The sequence below is a fragment of the Thalia democratica genome, unplaced genomic scaffold (genome assembly GCF_965202585.1).
Source record: "Thalia democratica unplaced genomic scaffold, ktThaDemo2.hap1.1 HAP1_SCAFFOLD_377, whole genome shotgun sequence".
NCBI classification, from domain to species: domain Eukaryota; kingdom Metazoa; phylum Chordata; class Thaliacea; order Salpida; family Salpidae; genus Thalia; species Thalia democratica.
The window spans coordinates 8144-35791 of record NW_028139451.1 but is presented as its reverse complement, the minus strand read 5'-3'; the positions used below and the strand labels follow the sequence as shown (position 1 = coordinate 35791).

General features: G+C 24.9%; 2 protein-coding genes across 2 annotated transcripts; both read left to right on the top strand.

Annotated features, from left to right (window-relative positions):
• The first annotated feature begins 1126 nt into the window (after window positions 1–1126).
• On the top strand, window positions 1127–11589 carry LOC145846267 (alpha-2A adrenergic receptor-like). The gene is made up of 9 exons (XM_082953145.1): window positions 1127–1258; window positions 1580–1638; window positions 2286–2477; window positions 3381–3456; window positions 5362–5453; window positions 6904–7012; window positions 8433–8572; window positions 9858–9975; window positions 11416–11589. The coding sequence occupies exons 1-9, from the start codon at window positions 1127–1129 to the stop codon at window positions 11587–11589; spliced, it is 1092 nt and encodes a 363-aa protein (XP_082809271.1).
• Window positions 11590–15925: 4336 nt separating this feature from the next.
• LOC145846268 (ciliary microtubule-associated protein 3-like) lies at window positions 15926–22554 on the top strand (the record flags this gene model as incomplete). The annotated part of the gene is made up of 5 exons (XM_082953146.1): window positions 15926–15962; window positions 16549–16697; window positions 18373–18462; window positions 20478–20611; window positions 22437–22554. Coding segments are annotated over exons 1-5 (528 nt in total), but the record flags the coding sequence as incomplete, so codon positions are not given.
• Window positions 22555–27648: the final 5094 nt, after the last annotated feature.

Here is a 27648-nt window from a genome sequence, read left to right as displayed (position 1 = left end):
GTTTTTTGAAATTCTGAAGTAAATTAGATAAAGGACATTTAAAAATTAAGTAGTATTTTTTGAATTTAAGCTATTTAACTGCTCACAATTTTTTTTTCAATGGAGATTTTCTTGTAGTTTATTGATTTTCCTTCCAATTCATACTTGACCCCCATTCATTTGATGTATTCAAATTTAAATTCGTCCAACTCGACTGTCAATAGTTTCACAAATAAATTGAAGAAGTACAGAAGAAGATGTGTTTATTGCCAAATTTATTGACCGCGAACAAAAAACGCTATCTCTTTTTTTTCTTATTTTCTTGTGTAGAACGCCTACATCTTTGTAAATAGTATCTTAGTGTAGATTTTATATACTAAAAAATTATGCAATACACATGCTCCTTAAACAAAAACTTTTTTTTGCAAAATACTTCATTTCAAAGAATACTTAGTTCTAGTATATTACTTTAGAAATCTAATTTAAAGTTCCTAAAAAATACATGTTTAAATTTGTTGAAGTTTAGCTTTGTTTATAGTATAAAGTATTAAGTCGATTTAGTTAGAATTTTTGTTTATTACTGTTTATAATTTAGTTGCAAATTTATTAAAACAGATAAAAATCAAGTATTTTTGTTTATGTTTGTTAAAAACTCATTTATGTAAAGTTTCATATTCAAATTTTGGCAATATTGATAATTGTATAGCTAGGCTATGTTAAACTTTAAAAAAATGTTTTTTTAATTTAACTTTATAAATTTAACTTATTTAATTTTAATTTATATTTAATGTAATTGATAATTTAATCAGCACAGTATACACGTTTTTTTAAACTGCTAATTTTACATACTGTTCTATCATGTTCTTGAAGTTTCAAATATTATTGAACCATGTTCATGAAAAACCAAGTATGTACACTTTACGTTGGTTGTAATAAAATTAAATAAAGTTTTTCGTCTTGTTTGCTTGTTATATGATCCAAATAATTTAAAAAAAAAATTTAATGCATTTTTTAATTAAAATAATCACGTTTAGATATGACTTTAAGTTATTCAATGACAAATGTTCAGTTTTTGTTTTAGATTAGTTATCTTTTAGCAAAATAAACGCGCTTGTTTGAAAACACGATCATCATAAGTAGCAAACAGATGGACAACTCGACTGAAGTTTGCTTGAACTTGAACGAATACGACGTCATAAACAAAACAGATCAGCAGTACACTGAAGCGGAACGGATCGTCATCTCCATAGCAACAGCACTCTTCTGCATCATCGCGCTTGTGAGTCGAATTCAAATATACACAAAAATATACATATACATGATTCGATTCATTATATTTCATGAAATATAAAAAAAAATGTATAAAGGTGTTTTAATATTGATGAGATTAAAAAGACAAAACTGACTAACATCCAAGTTCATTAATAAAAAACTATTTATCTTATATCTTTTTTTTATCTTTTTACGACGAATTATGTCTCTAAAAAGTAATTAAGAAAAAAATTATTAATAGCTAAATGAAACATACCCAAATTTATCATTATGTTTTATGTCGTTCCTTAAATTTTAAATAGATAATTTAATTAAATTCAATTTTTAGGTGGGAAATGTATCAGTAATGGTAGTTGTATTAAAAGATGAACTCATTAACAAACATCGGTTAGTTAAATTTTTATTTATTTTAAAAACTCAATTGATTATAAAAAATCCTAGTTATATTCATTAAAACTTGTTAAAATGAATAAATAAACATACTTTTTCTTAAATTAAAAACAACAAACAAAAAAGTCTAGCTAATTATAATGCTTATAAACAATATTTAACCTCTTCATTATTTAAACTTAAGTATACATTCAAGTAAATTTTGTTGAGTAATAAGCATTTATTGTATATACAATGCATGTTTAGACTTGTCATAAGCAATATAGATTTTTTGCTAATTTAACTTTAACGTGTCTATAAGAAATCAATACGAATTTAACTATGGCTATAAGTATGAAATGTTTTGACAATACGCTTTCAGAACTAATGTAGAATTTTTCAGTTGTTTTATAAAATACTTAACTTTAAAGAGTTTCGTTATAAAACAGTTTTTCACTTTATTCAGGAACTTCAGTTAAAACTAAAATCATACCATAATAGAAAACCAATAGAGAATTATGATCTCCACAAACAAACTTATACATATCAATACTTTATTTATTTACATCTCACACTCAAAACTTCTACTTACTTATCAGCAATCAAAACTGATTGAATTTTTCATTCCAGAATTATTTTCACTTATCGTTTTTTTTTACAAACAGTCAAAACTTCTACCTGCTCTCGATGGCGGTTGCGGACGCCGGCGTAGTACTCCTGGTGGTTCCCTTCTCACTGACCAATGAGCTGCTGGAAAAGTGGCCGTTCGGAGCCTTCTACTGCAGGGTGTACCTCTCAGTTGACGTGCTGTTGTGCACAGCTTCCATTTGGAACATCTGCGCTATAGGCGTTGATAGGTTTGTTATTTTTTTGGCTTACTATTTTTTCAACTATTCCGTAGGTTGGTTTTGTACGGTTTTAGTTCAGCTTATCGAACAAACTGAAATTTAGTTTTCGTTTTACTTTTAGTAAAAGGCTTTAAAAGTGTCTTAGTTCTAAGTAAAAGCTGACCAAACATTTTTAAAAGTTTAACTAAAGACATTACACTTTGTTTAAGTTCATTTTTCTTGTTTTACACATTTATTATTAACACGTTTTACTTGAGTGCAAAGCCATAAGTCTGTGTCTTTATATTTTATCTGTAATAAGAGTTAGAATTTAATACTTAACTTTTTTGACTAAAAAAGCTACTGTTTGTTTCAGTTTTTGACAAGTTAGCAAGTTTTATTTCTTAAATAGTTAAGCTATTAGCACCGATATTGAAACTTTTTATTTTTCGTGCTTTATAATAAAAGATAGAGCAGTAAAAAATTATTTTAATTCAATTTTAATTCTATTTTAAAAGTTCAAACAATGTTTGCTTTTTTTAAGATCACATCTAATTTTATAAAGTACACATTTGGCAATTACTTAGTTTTATGACTATTTGCTTCCTCACAGTTAAACTCTAGCTTATTGATTATCTTAAGTATTTAATTCAATTCTATAATCGAAAGGTTATGAATTATGTAAAAAGGTTTGTCTGTTTGTTTGTTTTCCGTTTAAACTTTTAAATTAATTGAACAGTTTATTTTATTAGAAATGACGATCATAGCATATGATAAACGTCAAAAAAATTAAAAAAGACTTTTCCCATACCTAGTTAATATTATCAGGTATTAGACACTTGTAAAAGTTTGATCTGAACGTTAACTTTCAAACACTTTTTATTTGATCTTGTTAGTTTTTGAAACATTAACTTTTTTTTAAACACATTTTAGATATTTTTCTGTGAAATACCCGCTAACATTCAGAAGGTTCAGAAGCAAAACAAGAGTGACGGCTGGAATCAGCACGGTTCGTTACGTCATAATAGAATTACTTGTTACGTAAAATGGAAAATGTTATGTTTCTTACGTCATAATAGAATTTTTGTGTCCAGCGTGAAGTTGTATAATTTTTATGGGTTATCCTAAAGTTTTAAAACTTTAGTTTACAAAGTAGTAAAAATATATTTTTGGTGTTAGATGCATATTTAAATTCTAAATGCTGGTTTTCTATTGTAAGAATTTTGTAGCAATAAATTATGAAAAATGACAATAAAGTAAAAAAAAATTAACTTCTAAGTTTAAAATGTCTTGCATAAAAAAAAGTAAACAATATATGATCAAAATGTAAATTTAAACACGTAATAATCAACAAAAAAAATACTTTACAAAGTTATCATAATTTTTTTATTTGTTTTATTGATTAAACTTTGCCCGATTTTAATAGTTTTGTGACCAAAACTTATCAAAAACATTAAAATATTACATTACAATATTTTTTAATTAAAAATTACAAGCTGAAAGCTAGAGGCTTTTTTATCATTACAGACCTACAATGCATAAATTTACAAATATTTCAGACTGTTTTAGTACTTTGTCTTGCTACTGCAAAGCAAACAAAAAAATACTAGGTTTAATTAACCTTGTTTGAAAATTAGAGGATTTCACAAAGCAGCATTCATTTTAATAAAAGTTAACCCAGTTTCAAAAACACCGGTTTTCTGTGCGCATTCAAGTCAAACATGAAAATTTGCAACAGCTTAATGCCCAATTTACAGCTTTCGATAAATAATTTATTTCGCCAGAGAGGTTTTGATTGCTTTATCCGAGGTAATTGCTTCAAAACATTTTATTTTTAACAGTGAAGTTTTATTAGTAAATTTTTCGCAAACAAGTAACAAAAAGCGTGCTAAATTCAAAGTCATTTTCCTATTGTGAAGGCATCTGTTTAAATATTTAAAAGTTTCTTTTGTCGCAATTTAAACGCTCGTCAAAAGTTTTGACAGAAATTTGACAATTATTTGATGGATTATGATAAATGTCGAATTGCGAAAGTTTTATAGGTTTTCACCAAATGTCATTTAAAGTGTGAATTTTTTTTTTTTTTTTAAGAAGTTTGGTATTTAGTTTGTTTAATTTTTAACTTAGTTTTTATAAATACTAAAACCTTCACTAAACTTTATTATGTAGTTTAAATATTTAAAGTTTTCATTTTCAGTTTACAGACATTTAAATTTGTTTATATTTTGTTTTATTTTGGCTTTGTTTTGCTTTTAGATAACAAATCTATCAATTTTTAGGTTTCATTTTTTAACTAAACTTCAATGATATTTAAAAAAATGCAGTTAAAAAAAACCAAAAAAACATTATATATATTAAGCATCATATAACTTAGCATTTATAAAAAGTGTTAAGCTCCACTTTATTAAGTTTTCTTTTTGTTTTTTTGAAAAATGTTTTGATTGTTATTAGAAATTTCTGTTTCCTGCAAAACACATTCGGAAACGAACCTTCATTTTTAAGTTTCCTGCGAACAAATCGATAAGTTAAATAACTGAAGTCTAGCTGTTTCGAATCGATTTGTCTACTATTTAACTTGTTTACTTGAGAAATGTTCTTAAATGTTTTGAAAAAGTATTTGATAAAGATAAAGTGTATTTTATATCTCAATAGAAAACTATAAACGCAACTTTTATGTTAATGTTTTTTTTGTAATAAAATTAAACTCTGTTGTCTAAAAATACTAAACCAAACAAATCCAAGCTTTAAAGCTTTTGATTTTTTTTATGTGTTTTCTAAAAATAAAATAAAAACTATGCATATTTAAATAACACTTGATACTACTTATCAATCATATCATTAAACATTACTAACTAATTGCATCGCAAGTATTAAATGTTTTGTGCAGTTAAAAGTTACTCACAATTCATCACAGATTTGGATATTTTCTGCTTTGGTCAGTATCGTACCGTTTATGGCTGAAACAATAAAACAAGAAGGCAGCTGTAGAATTAACAATTCACCCTGGTTTGTTTTATTTATATTTATATAAAGTATTTAGCTCAGTAAACTGGATTAATAATATATCGGAGAATTAAACAATTTAATTAGTAAATAATTTTTTTTTTTTAAATCAAGTTTTTTCAATGATAATGTCAAAAAACAATATTTCAATGATTTTACAGAAAAGTTTGTGTAAAATAGTTTAAAGGTGTTATCGAAAAAGGTCTTGTTTTTTATATAAAAAGGGTTATATTTGATTATATATCGAATAAACTTGATGATTTACATTAAATAAACAAGCTAATTTTTAAATATGTACAATTTAAAATTACTTTTTTTTAATCTTTAACCAAAACTACAGCATTTTTGTTTAAAATGAAATAGTCAAGGTTGCGAGGTTAATATACTATAAATGTCTGTAAAAAACTTTTGTAGCTTTTAATTAAGTTGAAATAAAAACAAGTTGATTGTTAAAACGTATAAAATTATTGTTTTTATCAACTTGTTTTTAACCTTAAATAAAACTAGTTACAAATTAAAATAGAGTTTTTAAGGTTGATTGAACTTTTTTTTAATATTATAACTCTTTTTTCAAACTAAACATCACCACAAAACTTTATCTCTGTGTACCTTTTTGGTATAAAAACTAAAGAGACCGTTGAAACTATGCATAAGTGTGTAACAACAAGTTATAAAACTTTTACAGTTCAATGAGATATTCAAACGATATAAATCAGCATTTGAATCAACTGCTTAGTACTTTATTTGTCATTAAGGATGTTTAGTTTTTTTCTAAACCCCATTAATACGCCAGCATTAGAAAATTTCCTTGTCAATTAGCTGAAAGCTGATTAATATTCTTATTTTCTTTTAAATAAAAAGCATTTAAAATTATTTTAAATTGCAACGATTTAACTTCGTGAGAAAAAACACAAGGTTGATTAAAATGTTTCACTATCTGACTTTTTTAAGTGTCAGTTAAATTTTTGTCATTTTATTAGTTTTCTTTAAACATTTCTAATTATAATGTAGTTAATATCTATGAAAATTTATTAAGCACATAAGAAACGTTTTTTGTTACTTAAGTTGTACAAAACAAACTTTTAATTTTAAAAGATACTTCATATAAAACTGTAAAAGTTGATATATAGTAAGAATATTAAATTTCATGTCCCTAAAGTAAAAGCTAGAAACATAATTTAAGTATTCAATATTTGTCTGAAAGCAAAATAAAGCAAGTATTATAGATTAGAGTAGTTGCAGGTGTATTCTTAAAATTGTATTACAGTACACTTAGCATTTTTATAATAGTTATAAAGTAAAAACAAATATTACAAAATACTTTTTTGGAGTACAAATTGCTATTCTGAGGTATTAAAAACTTTATTGTCAGAATAACTGAAAACGTACAATCAAAATCAAAACATACAACTGCAAAACTAATTTGAAACTTATAATAAAAACAATTTACCAGGTACATTATTTTGTCGAGTATGCTTTCTTTCTATATACCAACAATTATTATTTGCCCTGTTTATTTGAATATATTCGCAATTGGAAGAAAAATTGAAGAAAAAAGAAAAGCAAGGGAAAATAAAAGGTTATAGCTTTGTAAAAATATATACAATCGTAATATATACTCGAAAAACGTTTTATAAAAGCAAAAAAAGTATTGGAATTTGTGTAGACCAAACTTTTTGTGCACTCTTTAACTAGTTTAATTTATAAGCGTAAGTAAATTAAAAACTATAATGTTGCATAACGGAATTTATATTTTCATTCTAACGTTTTTTGTGTTTTTATAGAAGGAAAAGTTAAGTTGGTTAATCTTTTGAAATACTTTTTTCGCTAAATTTGAGATTTTGTTCATAGGTGTAGAATTTCTAAAATTATGAGTTTAGAAATGTTTAAAGAAAATGATGTTTCTTATTATAAAGATTGCACAAACTAAATATTGTGAAGTTTTTAAGTTACGATTAATAGCGATACTTTAAAGTTCTGAGTGTACAATTGTAATCTTTAATTTTTTTTTTGAAAACAATATATAAAAGCATTATTATATTAAACATAATAAATAGTAAGCATACACCTATTGAATAAATTGGTATCTATTAATACTAAAAACTAATTGAGTTTATAAATGTATTGTAAAAAATTTATCCATTTACGGGCTTGAAAGCTTTTTTCAAACTCATTTAGTAGTAACTTTAATACTATCATTTTAAAGTTTAATAATTTTTCAGAATAAATTCGGAAAAATTATTACCTCAGTCAAGGAAGTGTTCGGATATCAGTGCTTGCGAATTGAGATCGAAAAAAATTGACAAAACCGGTTTGCTATTAAGTTTTTAAACTAAACTTTACCTATCAGTAAAATATAAATACTTGGTTTAATTTCTTTTTCGAAATAATGCTTTTATATTTAGCAGTGTTTCTAAAAATTACAAAATCAACCTTACTTATGTATAGAAGTTTTTAAAATTTATAACTAAAGTTTATTTTTCAATGCATAATTGGATTTTTTCAAACTTTTAGCTTATATAAAACTGTTCAAATATATACACTTTATTAGTATAAACATATGATTAATATTATCTACTTATATTGTTTTATTTTAGAAGACGTTGGAATAGAAAGCAATGGAAAAATTTTGTCGACCAACGTAAATTTATCAAACGAAAAGGTGAAAATTAACTAAGTTTGATAAACTGCTTATTTGTAGCGTTAGCTTTAAATAAATCGCTAACTATTAGGTTTTCTTTATTGATAAATAAAAATACAGGTTAAGAATTTTTAGAAAAATTTTTTTTTAATACAAAATTATGAATATCATTTACTTTCTATTTTCAGTTTTTAAAGTTTTATGGACAAACAAGTTCAGTACAAAATTATACTTCTTAGTTGTCTCACAAATAAGCTTTTGTTCATCAATTTAAAGATGTTATTGACAATTTGTTTAAATTGCTCAATTGAACATACTTTTATAATCAATTAATTAAACAGCAAACAACTCAAACTGAACTGACAAAAACGAACACTGATCGAAAACTTTCAAAGGAAAATTTGGACACAAAAGCTCAGAAAGAGTGTGTGGAAAAATCTATTGTCGGAGGAACTTTTTTGTTGCCTAATACCACTAATTTGTTAGTTAATGTTTGTATAGAATGTATGTTGGTTTAGATTTTCATAATTAGTTTTTAGTTTATTAATTTGATCAAAAAAACATTGGTACTTATACGTTTTGTAAAACCCAACATCTTATTTATTTGTTTGCTATCAAAAAACCAACATTTTTGTGTTTTATATGCTAAGAAAAAATGTTAAACTACTTTTCGATAGCAAACATTTAATTTAAACTTCTATAAATTTCATACTGATTTATTTAGATAATTGTATATGCTTAGTTTGTTTTATTGATACTATCTTAAACTTATTTTTAATTATTTTCTTATAACAATTAAGTAGCAATAAAAAATAAAAGTATTTTAATCCTATGCCAGATTTTACTATAACATGTTACATGCAAATTATGTAGTAAAAATAAAGTTTTACTTATATATAAGTAACAAAGTAAGTGAAATATAAAAACCTAAGTTCTTAATTCAAAACTAGTCGATATTATGGATAAAACTAGAAAAATATCATCGTTAGTTATGATGTTCATTTGAACAATTTTTTTATATATCGTTACAAAATTTATAAAATATCTTTTTTTTTTAGTAAATCCGACAAGTTCAGCAAACTTGATAAAAAATCGATTTGATTAGTATGGCAAGTCTGCATTGCTTGTAAAAATTGAAATTAAATTATTTGAGCGTGTTTAATTTAGTTACTGAAGATTAAAGGTCGTTTTAAATACTTTTAACATAAAGCTAAAGGATACTTTCAAACATATTTAATATAAAGAAGTACACTGTTTTGCGTTCGTTTTAGATTTAATATTTTACAACCATGCCATCTTATGAAACATTAAGTTTAAAAAAATCATAAGTTTATGTGACGTAATTATTGAAATTAAGTATAAATTTCTAGCATAGTCAACCTAACAAAAAAGTTGAACATTGTGTGAAAATTTTGAAACATGAAAAACATTCTTTGTGCTAAATCAGGGGTAGGCAGCCTTTTGTAACTCGCGGGCCAATTTTCTAACAAAATATTGCTCGCGGGCCGCACTACTTAGTAAAAAGCCTTTGAGCGCCGCAGCTGTTTTTTAGGGTCGCAGATTTTGATTCTGAGGGCCGCATATTTTGGCCCACGGGCCGCAGTTTGCCGACCCTTGTGCTAAAGCAATCGAATAAATTAGATTACACTTTTTTTATTAGTTGTATATGTGTGAAAAACTGTTTGAACAATCAAAAAGAGAAAGCGCATTATAACTTTAATTTTTAATTACTTATACTTTTTTGAAAACTCAATTTTAACAAGTAGAAGAAGAAAAAGCTCAACGAACCATCTGAAGAAGTACTCCTCAAGGGAGAAAAGGTTCGTGTTCATCATCAGCCTAGTGATGGGGTGCTTCATGTTGTGCTGGACCCCGTTTTTCACTGTTAGTTACGTCATAATAAAAAGTTTTAACTTATAGGTTTGTTAGTTATTTTTTACGTTTTTTGAATACCAATAGAAATGTTTGATAGCTTCGATTACACAAATTTTTGTACAAACATAAAAATCACTTGTTAAGAAAAAAGTTTTTATAAGTGCATAAACTTTTGTGTTTTTTTTAATTGGTCTTTATAATAATGCTTTTCATGTTTAAAATTCAACTCATTATAAATCATAATCGTATTATCATCTGTACATTCTAACAATTCCACAAACTTTTATTTTTGCAAGCAGGTAAAGAGAAAGGAAATAATTTATGCAAACTTGTTTTGATTTTTCTTTTTTTATGTATTCAAGTCGAAGTTTTCAGCATACTATTTGGTGGTCAAAATTATAGTGGCATCTAATCTTTAGTTACGTAAATCAGTGAAGTTAATCAATATATGTTTGTTTTTGTAACCAAATACGTAAACAGTCTAATTCATAAACATGTCAATTAAAAGATAAGGTAAAACATTTAAGAATCCAATACCACAGTTTTAGTAAAACAACCAATAAAATCGCAGCAGTTGAAGTTTCAATCCAGTCAAAATGATTGTTTTTGTAATACGCCTTTAAAGCATTACATAAACAAAACCAAATGATTTAAGAAAATATTTTACAATAAAAACATATAAATCTAACCAAATTAGTTTAACTTGATAAAATCAAAACATATATTTTTCTACGTTGTTAAAACAAAGTATTACAAGCTTTCAATCGATCAAATAGCTACGTAAATTATTTAAATCAATAAATCCACCAAATCTATCTGTTTTTTTTTTTTGCAAATCTTAAAAGTAAAACGGTAAACAGTTTTGACCCATTAATGTTTAAATTTTTTATATAAAACAATCAAAATGCTGCATAGATAGTTTAAACTAACGAAAATCTACAACTCCTAGTTTAAAAGATCAAAACAAAGTGTAACAACGTTGAACTATGTAATCAAAATATTTTTTTTTATTGCTACTAACCACAACACACTATTCCTAGTTACCAAAACAAACACTTAAAATTCAATCAATCACTTATAAGTATATGTGCGCTGTGCACAAAATCAATGATAACCTGGTATTTTATTTTCAATCTATCAAAATCTAGTATTTCGAAGTCACACCAATTAAAATACAGCACAATGTTTTTGACAAACAGAAGTATAGCTTTTATTTATACTATATTATATTCACAAACCTATTTATTGCGCGCGGTCCGCAAATTAAGACATATAAATTAACCAATAAAAACCCAGTATTTATACTACTAACTAATCATAATACAGTACTTCTAATTTTGAAGTATAGTTTTTTATTTATGTATAGTCATATGACTTAACCAATAAAAGCCCAGTATTTTTACTAATAGCCAATGATAATAAAGTATTTGTAGCTTCATTTAATCACAGACCTACTTGTTGTACGCGGTGTGCATCAAATGCTGCATCAATCGAAAACTGTTCATCATATTTTTCTGGGTCGGATACCTCAATTCAGGTCTCAACCCCATTCTGTACACCATCTTCAACAAGGACTTGAGGGAGGCGTTCAAACGGCTGTATACGAGAAGGAAGTTCACGTAGTTTCTCGTGTTTGGGAAAGCACCGAAAATTTAGAGATGCAGGGTCGTGTTGAATGGATGGTTGTTTTTATGAGTTGCTTTATTTTGAGTTTAACTATTTGTTTTTGTTTTTTTTATTTTAAAGTTTTTCTTGACTGTTTAAAACATCTTTTATCAGTTGAAAAAAAAAATGAATAAAATAGAATAAAATTCAACCGTTTTGATGTGATTCTTCCAAAACAAATTTTCACTGAAGTATAAAACTTTAGCTGTGTAACTAAACTTTTGTCTTAAGTTTAACTTTAAACTTTATATTTTTCTTATTAAACTTATAAATATAAGGATAAACTCATTTTAAAAGTTTTAAAAAAATTTCAAGTGTTGTGAAAATGCAGTAATTGTTTTAACTATAAACAACTATATTATTTTGTTTTTAACATAAAAGTTTTATGATTACTTTTCTACCAACAACAGTATTTGATCAAAATTAATTTTTGACAATTTTTTCTAATTTTGAAGGACAAAACGTTTTGTTTAATTCATATTTTTAATTATTCAATTACTTTAATAAAGTTTTCCTAGAAAAATCACAGTAAAATGTGCACCTAGTTTTGATTTTTTTTTTACTGTTTGATTTTAATACTTTGGCACATTGTTTACTTTAATACTTTATAACTATAGTAAAACATAGTAATAGTTGTTTTACGAGTATTATTATTTTAACTTTAATACCTATATTTAAGATATTACATAACTTTGTATAACTTTATAAACTAAAAAGACAAGATGTTTGATTAAAACTTGTTCTATTTTTGTTACAGTTGCGTATTTCAAACAAAGTTAGTATATAATTACATTTAATAATAAGGCTGTACATTTTTACACTTTGAAGATAAATACAAGTGTAATTAAAAAAAAAACAATTTTTTACTTAAAAACAACATAAACTTTAAAAGTAAATTCTAATAAATAATTTTGTTTAAGTTTTAGAAAATTGATTAAAGTTTTGACTGCAAAGCAAAGTAATAGTTATGTTTTCAAAAATTTACATAAAAAAATAATTTTTTTTTATATCTTTTAAACGTAAATTATTAAGCTGGGTTTGTTCAAAAATAGTTTTTTCATAAAGTTTAACGCATTTACTTTTATTTTCCAAAGAAAAAAGTTCGAGACTTAAGCTTAAAAACTTATCAAATACAACAACTGAAAACAAAATATGTAAATACATTTAACTAAAAAACACGATATAAGCAAAAAAATAAATTAAAAATGAAAACTATTAACCAATTCAAAACTGAATTTTTTAATATCAAACAAAAAATAATTTAACTTTACAACACTTCTGATTATATATTTATTGTAAAACACATGTAATACTTAAACTCTATTGTTTAAGCTTATGAAATACTTTAACAAAAATAGTTTAGTAAGACAAGTCATAAAGTTCATTAAACGACAAATAAAAGAAGCTCCAAATATTTGGTCCTAAGACCTGGTGCACAAAGAACATTCAGTTTTCGAATCGCACACCACGGTTACCTTTTGACATCTTGTCCAGGACATATAATCAATAATGTTACTTTTTAGCTTATTTGGCTAAATTTTTAAACAATCATATAGTTTAAAAAACTAAAAACGTTAACAACAACCTCTTTTAGTTTAAACTATGAATTCATTACTTCACAAATATATTAACTAAATAATATTTACCCAGTTTATAAACGTGATTTATCAGATCCTCAATTAACTATACACTCTAAAATTAAATTAAACATTACTAAAGACATTATGGCTCAGCTTAAATTTATTAACTATATTTAAACAAAAAGCTATAAAAACTGGTAATAGATATTAAACATACTATAATTAAAACTATATTTAAGATAAGCGAAGGTTGTAAATAAACTGTAATAAAGCATTACATCTACTAAGTACAATTGTAATTTATAGCTCTGTATTTTAAAAAGTATTATCTAATTTTTTTTTTTAATATTTAGTTAAAATTGTTTAAAAATCTAATTAAAACTAACAATAAATTTCAAACTAGTTTAATTTACAAAATTGAAAAAAACTTTTACAAAATTATTTTATAAAGTAAGCCTTTATAATTATATATTGATTGTTAAAGAAAAAAAATCAGCTAACAGGTCAAATAAGGATTGCAACTTTATATCTTTTAAATGTTGATTTAAATGTTGAATGCCAACTAAATAATAATTTATTTTTTTTCGAAATGAATCTATTTGTTAAAAATTAAAATGTGCTTTTTAAAAGGCTTCAAAACAAATATGCTAAAAAAATATTAAATATTGTTCTGGGCAAGACGTTGTTATTATTCCATTGTGTGGATTGTAGTACTCAATAACCGAAATGTTTTTTTTTTGCACTAGGTGTTTGGACAAAACATTTTTAACGTTTTTTTTTTGTCATTTGATAAACTATAATATACCTACTGAAGAAGTTCTGAAGATCTTTTTTACATGCAAACAAAAGTTATTCGTGAATACTAACAGCGTGTTTTTTAAAACATAAAAACTTAAATTGTCAAAATAAAGAAAATTGATAAACGCTTTGATTTACTTTAGATAAAATAGTATATGGAAAATCTTGCTATTTTTTTTTTATATTTCAAAGTTAATGTGAATTAATATATGAAGGTCGACCACTCTGGATATGATCTTGCAAAATTCGAGTCAAAAATATTTTAATGCCATCATTATTAAAAGTCCTACGCCTACACAGGCCACTTGAATAAACTGAGCTTTTAGTTATAATGTTCTTTATTTGTAAACTTTGTGATTTTTCTTTTTTTTACGGTAAAATACTTAAGCTTAGTAAGCTGTTTTTAAAACCAAGTATTTTGTTATTTTTATTAAGTTATAAAAATCCCACTTGTCCTAATCTAGATTTTGCCCCTGGTAGCATAAATTATAAATGGTTATGTAAAAACAATTCCCTAAGTTGAAATTTAGTTTCTATGGACACTTCTGAAACTTTTCAGTACAGATGATAAATAAATAATAAAAGAACATTTAAACATACCAAGTAGCCTTTGCATTTTTGTATTTGTAAGTAGGAAAGGATAGTATATGTCAGTATGTTAACGCAGTTACCAAAAGCTAAGGCACTAGTGAAAGATTGGTTGTTGTGTTTAGATGATGAAAGTATACAAAAAGGTCAGTATTTATTTTTAGTATTATTATTTAGTTTTTTTTTTTCTAATACAGTATTTTTTTATTTTAGTTATTTTAAAGAACTTACTACTCTCAGTTAAGTATTGGTATATCTGTATTTGCAACAGAAGATTGTGAGTTCACACTAGTGGCAGTGATCACATTGGATTGTTGATGTGTTTTTTGTTGTAAGATCGGCAGATACTTGCTTAGGGGTTTGAGCTTCATGATTTTTTCTCACTTTGTGGTTTTTAGTGTATAGATTTTAACCTTGTTAGTGTTTGCCAAATGACGTGTCACCAAGAAATTTTTTATCAGTTAAATAGATAGTTTTATTTTTTTTATTTAGTAAGTGTAGTAATTTTAAAGGGGAGGTAGAATTACAGTTTATAACAAATTACTTGCTCAACCTTCTTGTTTAACATCCTAGAGGAAAGAGTGACCCTTATGTTTTTCTACCATAAATAAAAATTATGTTTTTTTATTATCAGCTTGTAGACTAAAAAATAGTTGTGCTTCTAAGTTTAGTAATTATGCAGTTTTTAAAAGTATCATAGTTATTTAGACTGTAATTTTTTTTATTTCAGTGTATAATTGTGCTAATTATCAGATAAGTTTTTTCATACATATTTGACTGAAAAAAGCTATACAGGAGTTATAAATACATTTGTCTTTCTTAAGTGCTTGCTTCATTCTTTTTCAGTTAAATCCAAAAAGTTTTTAGAAAACTTATAAATTAATTTAGATATCGTTTACTTAGACTTACTATTGTTTTATTATAAAGATGAAAATATTAAAATTAAAACATTAATTTAATAATTTATGGGTCATTATTTTTCTTGCAAATAATACCATTCTTATTCAAAACAATAATAATAGTAATTTTGTATTGTCTCAGGTATTGTAGTATTCAATAAAAATCTACAATTCTTAAACAAACACTTTAATATTCAAATACTGACTCAGTATTACTAAGTAATTTCCTTTAAGATAGATTAATACTTTTTTTTATATAATAAATAAAGTTACAGAAATCTACAAAAATGTTAATTGTGTACAAACTTTTATTGTATTAGGATTATAAAATGAAACAAACCAGTTTAAAACAACTTTAGCTTACAAATTCAGAAATCAATTTAAATTCGTACATAATTGCTTTAAACTTAAAATTTCTGAACTTTCAAAATGTCTGAAATTCTATCAGATGAAGAAAAGGAAAAAGGTAAGGAAAAAAATAAAAATCTTATGATTTAGTTAAAATAACTTTTTGATATTAGAATCAAAAACTATTTCAATCATAATTCTCTTTTTTCTGTTACAAATGTTAAAAAAAAACCATCATTGTCAAACTTGTATATTTATTTTGTTTTTATAATGAAATATACCAAAAATTTATACTTTCAACTTGTTTTTGTTTTTTCATACTATTAAACAGTAATTTTAGCATAATTAATTTCTTTAATTAGACATTATCATTTATTAATCAAAAATTTGGTTATGATAAAAATAATGTTGTTTAATCAAACTACATAGTTAACTCTTTATGGTACTCCATAATTATAACTATGGTAATATAATAATGAATTTTAAATTAATCACGTATAAACTATTATCAAGACTTTCTTTATGTCCCAGTTGTGGTTTATATTTTTTATTTGGCAGTACTTCTGGTAAGATTTAATATATATTAGAGAATATTTTAAAATGTATATGCATGCACATTTAATTTAAATACCTTGAGCATAATGAAACAATAAGTTGTATATATTGTTAGTAAGCTTGTTTTAAAAAATAAAAATTACACACAGAAAAGGAAAGGAAGAAATACTTCTCGTTTCTGACCACCCAGGAGAGGAACAACTTTCCAACAGGTCAGGCTCATGACAGGATGGGGGCCAGCATAAAGATGGTCAAGGGGCAGCCCAACACTGGACCCGGTGCCTATCATAACCATGATGTGAGTTAGTGGTTTAGTTAATTAACAAAAGTTTGTTCAATGAAACCCTTTCAAAAAAGTGTGTCCAAAAATACCTTTTATTTGAGAATTTTTGCCAAAATTAAGTTAATTTAAGCAAATATTTCAAAATGTTGTTAACCTTGACCTTACTGTCACCTTTCCAAAAGTATTGCTGTGAAAATCTGAATTTTAAGCAATCTTAACCTTAAAAATAAAAATGTTAAAAATATGCAATATAAAAAAAAATATTTTTTTCTTGTAGTTTTTTATACTGAACACTTAATTTTTATTTACAAAGTAAAGGACACTGAAAAAATAACATTTTTATTCAAAAACTATGATTTTTATTTGTATCTAAATTCTACAAAAAGGTTCAATAATTATGAACTTTAAATTTTTTGAATATTTTTATAAAACCTAAATATTCTTTAACAGTTTTTAAAGACCTTTGGCAACCCTGCAAAAACTAGGTTAAGTTTTGATAAAAAAAAACTACATTGGCTCTTATTTATGTTACATTTATAATACTTTAATTCTTTTGATTTTCAGCTACCTTTTACAATAAATATACTTTTTGTCTACTAAAAAACAAATTTTCTAGAAATAAAATTTAAAGAATGGTTTGTGTTATTTGCGATGGGAACAGGTTAAAGTTGCACAAAAACAAAATTGCACAAAGACAAATTTGCACCATAGTCAATTTTGTCAAAAGTAAAAAAAAAATCAGTAAAAAAAGGATAAAAAAACAAAAAAAAAACATAAAGATAAATCAATAGAAAAAATAACAAAAAAAACTACTGACCAAGGGTTAGGGGTAACACTGATAGTAAAACTAAAAAAATAAAGTAACCAATAAAATTCTTTACTAAAAAAATAATGAATACATAAAAGTGATAATTTAATAATAAAAAAAAATCTACTGACCAAGGGTTAGGGGTAACAGTGGTAGTTAAAAAAAACTTAAAAAGAAATAAATTTAAATTAATAAAAGAATAAAATGACTAAATAAATTCAACCCATGCAAAAATGTCTCGATACAAAAGTGTCATCCTGCAAAAGTGACCCTTTGTGTGGAAAAGTTTTCATGCAATTTTATCTTTGTGCAATTTTATCCCCTTGTGCAAATTTGAAAGCTACCCATATGACAGCTTTTTAATCTGGACAAGGTGAAAAATATATTAAGTGTTTACTTTGTAGAAAGTTTATGTATTAACTACATTTAGTTATTTATACATATAATCAATGTAGCTATATCATTTGTAAAGCTTAAGATCTTTTTTTTTCAACTTATGTGAACCTATAAGTCCTTTGTTACTACAATTATTTATGTTAAGAAATATTTATACTTGTTAACCATACATTTTATTGTTAAATATTAATAACAATTTTGTATATAACTTATACATGTAAACATTATATTGAGATTACTAACATTAAGGTTAACATTAGCAACATGAGTATGCCTGAAAGTTAACTTTCTAATAACTAATACACATTTTCACCGTTTATATACATTTAATATACCAGTTTCAAACAGTATAGCACAATAAAAATTAAAAGTGGAATAAAGATGCTTTATTCTGTAAAAACTTGCTAATAGTTTGTTAACCCTGTGATCTTAACTGATAAAGCTTTTTTAACACAATCAATTAATTGAATGAATAATTTTATACAGTACAACACAATAAAGACTAATTCGGATCGTTGGATGACCAGCAAATTGGGATACACTTGTTCAGCAAGAACTGCCCCCAGGATTGCAAAAGTTTGTTTTCAATTTATTTGTATGTATATATACTTATGATGGAGAACTATCAAATATGCAAGAATGGTGTTTTTGCACGAGTTGAGACTTATTTTTTTTTACTATTACTGTAACCTTTAATCCTTACCCTTAGTTGGTAACTTTTTTTTCTTGTTATTTTAACTGATATTTATTTCGGCAATCAATAAAAAATAATAAATTTCACCACTTGACCAACAACAACAGCATCCAAGACAACTTTTGCTGTGTCAGTTTTTTCAACTTTACCAACAAACGGTTCCTTCAGTAATTTGTACTTAAGCCTGCTTGGTAAGATCTCAATATATCTTTCTTGCAATTGTGCCTGCCTGATGAGTCCTAATAAGGACGAAACCAGGGGTAGGTTGTCTTGGATGCTGTTGTTGGTGGCGTGGTGAAGTTCTTTGTGTTTTGTACTTGTTATTAGTTTTATTTTAGTATGACTTCTAACCCTTACCCTAGGTCGAGTTTTTTCTTATTTATTTTTTATTATGCTGTTACCCCTAACTCTTGGTCACTATTTTTTTATTAGTTATTATTTCTTTTGTTTCTTCTCCTGCAAAAGTAACCCTTTGTGCAAATTTTTTTTTAAAAAAGTGTCTCTTAGTGAAACAGTGTCTTTGTGCATATTTTACCCGTTCCCCTATATAATATATATACTAATAATAAAACTAGAGTAATAATTGTGTTGGTTAGCAAATTGAGCTACATTTGTTTAACAAGAACTGCTCTTAGAATTGCAAAAACTTAAAATATTATTTTGAATGTTGATATATGTTTAAATTTTATATGTTTACTAGTAAGTAGAATGCACATTTATTAGCTATGACTCTGCAACTTTTTTTCCTATAAAGTTCAAAGTGTAAGTTTTGTTAGTATAATTAATTTCTAATGATTTTTTTAATAATTTTTGCAATGAGTTGTAAAATTTGTAATATGTTTCACAAAAACCTTGGTTGTGCATTGTTAATGAATTTTTATGCTTATAGAGTGTATCTTTAAATTAAATCAAACATCATTTTACTTTAAATATGTAAAAGTTACTTTTATTTTTTATATACTTCCGTTAGTTGTTCAAGGACTGATAAGCTGTGCTGTTTCAAGCACCTTTTTGCAAAATTAATTAAACTTACTACAAATTTTGGAGTCTTATTATTTAGGTCATGAGGCTAATGAAATTTCTTAGTAATAATTTTTTAATATTTAAGCAAATGGTACATAGTTACTTGTCTATTTTCACTTTTTTGTATGTTCAGTTTAAGTTTACATCTTAAAACTATTAAACATTTTACTGTATCTTAAACAACTCTTATTTATAATAAGTTTATAATTTAGTATTAACCTAACATTTTTTGGTTATACATAAATTTTATCTTTTTAAACTAAGGCTGGTCAAAAAAATTGGAAACCTGGAAAAACCTGGAATTTGAGAAATTAGATAAATAAAAATTGGACAAGCCTGGATTTTTGAACAAAATCACTAAAAAACTTGGAAAAACTTGGAATTTCATAAAAGTTTTACTTATTAAGTAAAAAAAAATTGAATTGAAAAAAAAAGTCTACAATATAAACTAAGGTTTTTATTCAAAGAATTGAACTCTTTTTGGAAGAGGATCTTCATCATCATCAATTTTTTTTATAAAAACACATATTTGAAGTAGCTTTACAGTATATTTTCCATGTTTTTATACTTATTAACACATCTTTTTATCTTAGATATAACTTAAAACTAAAACTAGGCCCACAAATGTGTACTTTTAAAAACCTGGAGAAAATTTTCCAAAAACATTTGTCAACCCTGTCTAGTACTAAATTAATAGCTTTCTTATAATTTTTTAAAAAACTACAGATTTAAAATTCTAAGAAAATAAAATGTATCAATGTCTTATTTTTGTTGCATTAGGGGTGCCTTTACTTCAGATTTTTCGTTATAAGTCTTCATTACTAATCAATATTAAAACTTTTTGCTTGATTTGAATTCAACTCTGTATTCTCAGGAACACCAGGAAAGGACGCCTGATCCGTCTCACTATCAGAGGAACACCACCTTGCCCAAGCTGAAAACCCCAAACATGCATGCGTTCAACTGCACTCAGGAAAGATTGAAGGCTGAGGATGTTCTTGGCCCCGGGTTTTTAATAATTTTTGTAAATTATTTGTGACATGTATATGATTAGGTGTGTAAATATATCCTTTTAAGTGCCGTGGTACAGGTATGTGCTTGGCCCCGGGTTTGTTTGTAGTTTATTGATAACATGTGTAATATATTGTGTTTAAGATTTATAGTGGTAATTTCGCACTTCTGAAATTGAAGTTGGTAGGTATATGTTGTTTATTCGTGTCATATGCATGTTTCGATGTGTAAATATATCCTTTTAAGTGCCTTGGTACAGGAATTAAGGCCATAGGGGGGTCCAACATTTTTTTTTTTTACAAAATTAACTTCGGCTTTTATATTAAAGCTTTAAGTACAAACTACAAGCCAGTTTTTATAGAATTCAAAAATATCATTTAACTTTTGAGATTTTTTTTTTTAAGTTTTCTGATATTAATGTATAAACCGCAAATTTTTTGGGGTCAATTTTTTCGTAAATTTTAAAATTCACTAAAAGTCTATCTCCTCCTTCATTTTTCAAGCAATCTTCTTCAAATATTAAGGAAACGTTCCTTTTAATAAAAAGAAAAAACGTTACTTTAGTTCTTTAGTAATTTAAAAAATTTATCACAAAAATTTATAAAAAAAGTGTTTTTTTTTAAACTATATTTTTACAAAAAAAAATTTAATACCAAAGTAACGTTTTTTCGTTATTGTATAAAGATTATACTGTGAAATTTTTAAGAAGATTGCTTGAAAAATGTAGGAGGAGATAGATATAAATGAAATAGTCTTTTTTTGCTTTTTTAGTTATCCCTTCCCATAGGGAACCTATTATGCGGCCCGACTTTGACTGGTAATATCTCAAAAAATAATTCGAATTTTTTAAAACGATAAAAAGCATCTTGAAGCTTAGAAAATAATCTATAAAATAAGATCAATCTGTAAAAAACATGGTTTACCCCCCCCCCCTATGGCCTTAAAGGAATAGTTTATCTGAACCTAGGTTAGTTCAATTAAAAAAAAGAGCTATATTTTTGACTCAGAAATTAATTTGCAATTGTGAGGTTTTTTTCAATTTTGTTTGTTAAAACTTTCTAAAGTAATAAGCCTGTTTTAATATAAAAAATGTACGTGAGACTGGATTGGTTGATATTTTGTAATGTGTAAAAAACAACTTGTTAATAAGGCTTCAAGGCTGCTTTTTTTTTTATCTTGTAAAAAATATTTTCAATATGTTCCAAAACTCATTTAAAGCCTAGTGGTTCAAAAACTACTTTGAGATTTTTATTTATTTTATTTATTTTGTAACTATATTTTTTTCCTGTGGTTTTCAACAAATCAACGAGGAAAGCTTAAATTCCGAACAGTTTTCATGTTTAAAACAATTAATTTTGGACAAATAAGTAATTATTTTTATAAACAACAGAAAAATTTATAGAAAAAGCAAAGATTTATTTAAACATAGTTGTAGTAGCATTGCAGTATCTCATCTATGTTTTTATTTTAGGAAATAATTTGTTTACCCTAAGTTTAATTTTCTATAAAAAATAGAAAAGAAAACTTATGCTTTAAAATATCTGGAATATTTTTTTAACCATTAATCTCACTTAGTACATGAATTTCTTTACAAGTAATTTCGTTTTTTTTTTTTACTTGTTACCAGACTTAATGAAAACATTTAAGATTGTTTTCAATCTAACACTGTATTAAGTGACTGCTAAGTGTTTAAAAAATTACCTTGATTGTAAAAAGTACATGGTATTTCTTTTAGTAAAAAACATTATATAAACATATAGTCATTAAGTTTGTACGATATAAAAGTATTTTAATATTTTAATCAATTAAATTATTTTTACAGGCCTGGAACATACGATCATGAGTTTAAGGTGAACAGGAAAATAATTTGGCCGGAACAATTTGGGAAACCCATATTTCCTATTGAACCCAATCTGCCCCAGAGATCACTTAAAACTGAGGTTTGTTTTTAATATTATTTGATTACTTATTTTGAAAATTAAAGTGTATAAATTTAGTTAACTTTTGAAGCTGAAATTATTCTTAGTTTTGTTTGTTTAGAAATTTATTATATTATTTTTACATAAGTTCTTGTGACTTGATTTCTTAATGTAATTTTTGATTAGAAAAATTAACAAAATTTGGTTTAATTAGTGTTCTTCTTATGTTACTTGGTTAATGTGTCTGTTTACACATTTTTAAGTTATAAAACTAATTCATATACAAAAAATAGTATTTATATTTTGAAGTGTTCATTTAAAATTTATAGTACTACATTATTGTATTTTGATTTATATCTAACTATATTTTATTTATTTATTTACCTTTAGTATTTTGTACATGCTTTCAGTTTTTTGTTTAGGTACAAGTTTTTTTGTGAAGTTTTTTTGTATTTCGTATATATCTTTCTGATTTATATTGTAATATTAATTTTTATGTAAAGTAAACTGGCAGATATACATTTATATTTTTTTAATTTTAATTTCATTAACTGAAAACACTATTGAGTTTTGCTTTTAGCTAAGAAATTTTCATTTGATTAATTTTTTTATGTACCAAGTAATAAAATGAGTAATTACTTTAACGTTTTATGTTACATGCTATAAATGATAATGGTATACAAAAGTGTATATATTACAGAATTTACTTTTAAATACTATTATTACACAATGTGCGATTTTCAATAGAAAAAAATTACTTTAGTTAAATTTTTGTAATTTGATTTCATTTTGACTATAAAGCGACTTTTATCACTTTTACAGTTTTAAAATTTTAGATTAATCTTTATTTTTGCAGATCATAAAAACTATATAACGTTTCACTCCTATAGTAATCTATAAAAGATCTTCAGTTATTAAATAAATTTCAAAAAAAGCATTTAATCAAAAAAATGGAAGATATTGCAAATTTAAATTACGGGCATATCCACCTTGATTTTAACAAGTTAATCTTATTTTATAGAGTTTTAAATGAGCTATCGGAAATTTTTAACCGCTTGAAAAATTCAAAGTTATTTATGAGATATAAGCGATCAAAGTTGGTGACCTCAATAGGTCCCTAATGGAAGGTACAAATCAAAAACGCGAAAAATACTAATTCATTAAAAATCTAACTTCTCCTTTATTTTTAACAATCTTCTTCAAACTTTAACAGAAATTTTATTATTAAAATTTAAAATGATTGAATACATGAATTTTTATAATGTTGAATAATGAAATTTTTATTTAAAAGAAACACCTATTTTTCTGTTTATTTTATACAATTTTTTTATTTTTTAACGTTTTTAAAATCTTAACATTCAAAGTCTTTTTAACTATAAAAGAAACTTTTTCTGAAAGTTTGAGGTCTCTAGCTCAGAAAATGAAGGAGAAGATATTTTTTTATTGTTTTTTTTTTCCGAGAAAATAGACACCAAAAAATTTGCGGTCTATATGTTTGTTTTGGAAACTTTATACAAAAGCTACAATATCTTAAAATTTAAATAATAATTTTTTAATTCTATAAAAACTGGCTCGTAGTTTATACTAGATGCTTTCATATAAGAGTCAATGTTATTTTTAGTAAAAAATGTTTGAGCCACCCTATGCTCTTTATATACAAAACAACAAAGTATACAAAATGAAGAACATGCAAAAATTAAGAAAATAATATTATTGGAAATAAGTTAAATGTTAAAAGTACACTGAAAAATGGTTATGATTGCTGAAGTTATGGTTACTATAAAATGTGTGTGTTTTGAGTTTCAGTTGTACTTAGATTAGCTGTTTTAAAGTTTGTACTTGTATATACATTATAGTTGTTAAAAATGAGGAAGTTACAACGTTGCATTGTTTGTAATAACCTGCAAAAAAAAAAAACTAATCCTTTTTTTATATGTACACAATTTGAGAAATTTGTTTTACTGTACAATTTGAAGTAAATTACACTATCATGTTTTTAAATTTACCATCAGTGAAATTTTGTTTAATATTTTTGATTATAACTAGTTGCTTGCTGTAAACATATAATAATTTAGGTAATAACTATAACAAATTTTTCAGCTTCTTGTGGACAAAGAATACAGAAAATTCAAGAATAAAGTTGCTTATTTTCGTTTGTATTATTAACTAATATTTTATATTAAAACATTTTTATAATCATTGTGATTTTTTTAACTGATGAAAATAAACTGTGACTTTTTTGGCTAATTTTTTTAGCTTTTGTTTTGTCATTAGTAAGTTTTTTGAAATGATTTATTTTCTCTATCGAACTCAAGTGGTTGTTTAAACTTTGTAGAGAACCAATTTTTTAATATTTTTTTTTGCAAACTTTTTTAGACATATTCTGTCTCTTAGCACTTTATTTAGATCCCTTTCTCTGTGGAAATAGTCTGAAAATTAGAGTATGCTTGAAAATTTAAAATAAACATATACAATTTCGTAGCTTTCTTTGTATTTAGCCAGCATATGTTTATAATAAAAACATCGATTCAAATACCAAATTACTTTTACTATAAAAACTAATTTTATTATTATCATTATAAATTATTTATTGTTATTATTATTATCTAACTAATTTTTAGACAATAATTTATGTTAACAACAAAACCTTTAGAGTTCTACTTTTTTTTGAATATGTTAGTCTTTTTATTAGGGTAGACCATATTTTTATTGTTTTAGTTAAGCATTGAAATATTTTTCGACAAGTTAATCTTTCAAGGTATTAAAAGAAAAAAAAACAGGTTCTAGTACAGAGTTATAAAATACATTTTAGATACTTTGTTACATAATTTACCTTATTAACCTTATTACTTGTGTTATCATGCTAAAATTCTCTTTACGATAGCTGTATACTTTCTAAAAAAAAAAAAATTTCCTGAAATTTCAAAGTCAATTTTTTCTGACTTAAAAAGTTATAATTTTTTTTCTTTTATAGTTTTAAATCCTATATAATTTAAATTAGTTTTTTAAATATGTGCTGCCAAAGAATTTTTCTTAATTAAAGTCTTACTTATTCCTAACATTTTTGATTGCTTACATTTAACTAAGTCTAGACTAGTAGACTTTTATTAGCAGTGGGTCAGATTTAAATGAAACTTGACTGCAAAGTTCTTTCGCGAAATCATTTTGAAAAATTTAACGTAAAATATTTTGTATAAAAGTGTTCACCTAAACAAAGTTAAAGGAAAGTAGCGCAGTTTTCTCGTCAGCATAAACAAAAGACAAATTTGCAAAAATTTTCTTACAATTTTTAAACTCTATTGTTTTACATTAGTTGTAAATTCGCTAAAAAGCACATTGTGGCCAAAAATTTTTGCTCAGACCGCGGTTTGACGACATATGTTTTAAATTATAGACAGCCAAAACTGTTGATAAAAGTAAAGACAGTATAAAATGTGTTGAAAAAATAACCATAGCAAAAGTTTAAAGATTTTTTAGAGAACAGCAATTAGTTTATAAAGTGTAAGTTTATGGAATCAGTTTTTTGTTTAACCTTTTTGTTTTAATACAGGCGCTTACTAACATTAAATCCGTTTATTGGAATTAGAACAAATTAAGTATTTCCTGTTCTAAATCGGCTAATTTAAACGTACGGTTTAAAAATCGGTTCTTTTGATAAAGTTTTTCTTGCTTGTTACCTCAAAATCAGCGGTTTTTAACCCCTCATTTTTGAAAGGTAATTACCAAATCTAGTAGTGTTTAATTTTGTGGAAAAAAATAGAACTTTGGCGCTTTAAGCTAACTAGATATAAAAAATTTAAAGATTTTACTTAACTAAAAATAATTACAGTTAAATACTAACTTATAAATTAAAAAGACAACTAAAAAAATTAATTTACGTAACCTATAAATAATATATATTAATTTACCTATAATAAAGAAAGTTTACCCCCTGCTTAAGAATCGCTGCTCTAAATGATTTAAACAACTACAATGAAAGAGTGTTAAATTTATTACGTTTATCAAAATTTTTTTTTAGAAAATACACCATTTTATTAGAAAAATACTTGTAAGCAATGGAAAACAAACTGATTTTTTTAATTTGACATGCAACTAGCTTTGAAACTTCTCCATTCAAAATTAAAGTTTTAAAAACTTACTTTACTAGTAGTTTTAGTTGTTTCGCAGAGGGTAAATTTTTATTTATCGTTATTGTAAACTATGGATTAGTTTTATAAGATATGAAACAGAAATATTTCAAAATACTCATTTTGATATAGTTTTTCACGATATTAATTAACAACAAGGATTTAGGGAATCCTAAAAGTAAAATAGTTGAAGGAAGTAGAATGAACTTTCAATTAAAAAGAATTACGATGTACATTGTTTTACTAAAAGTAAATTAGTTGTAATTAGCAATTGTTTTGTTTAAAGTTTTTAAAAACTTCTTATTTATGGCAGTCTAAAACAAATTCTTCCAAAAGTATTACATACATTTTAACAGTTTTTTTTGAACTGACAACAACAATAAAAGAGATTAGAAATGCATTGCTTAACAATAATTTTTTACAATTTTTAAAATTTCAAAAACCAAACTATGAAACTCTAATAAAACATTCAGAGTTACTATATTTTATAAAACAATTAAAAACAGTTTTTTATAAAATTATACATGATAACATATGTTTATGACCATAAAAGTTATTAAGTCGTGTATTTTAAGTTTTTTAATTACACACAATTTAAAAATATACACATAACAATTTTATAGTTTACTTTGACATCGACGTTTCGACTCTACCTTAGTCATTACATAAACAGATCCGTGCGAAATAACTAAAATTAGTATTAACCAACTAAAATTATAAGAAAGGCTAGCTAAAGAAGTATGTACATTTATACATAAAGATCATACAGTACAACAAAATTATAAGACAATCATTTATACACAGTAAGAAGGTGTATATGCTTAAATAAAATAATCAAGTGTGGGTAATACTTGGTTTAATTAATTGTTTGTGAACAAAATTAAGATTAAATAAAATTAGATAATATTGTTTATGTAAAATTGCTTCACTGAGTAAAGACTAAAATTTAATTTTACATTCTTTTAAAATACCAATGTTGCTAGCAGTA

Coding starts and splice junctions, on each gene's coding strand:
- LOC145846267 (XM_082953145.1), top strand. CDS start 1,127: ATGGACAACTCGACTGAAGTTTGCTTGAACTTGAACGAATACGACGTC. Junction 1,639..2,285: donor GAACTCATTAACAAACATCG/GTTAGTTAAATT, acceptor TTTTACAAACAG/TCAAAACTTCTACCTGCTCT. Junction 2,478..3,380: donor TGCGCTATAGGCGTTGATAG/GTTTGTTATTTT, acceptor AACACATTTTAG/ATATTTTTCTGTGAAATACC.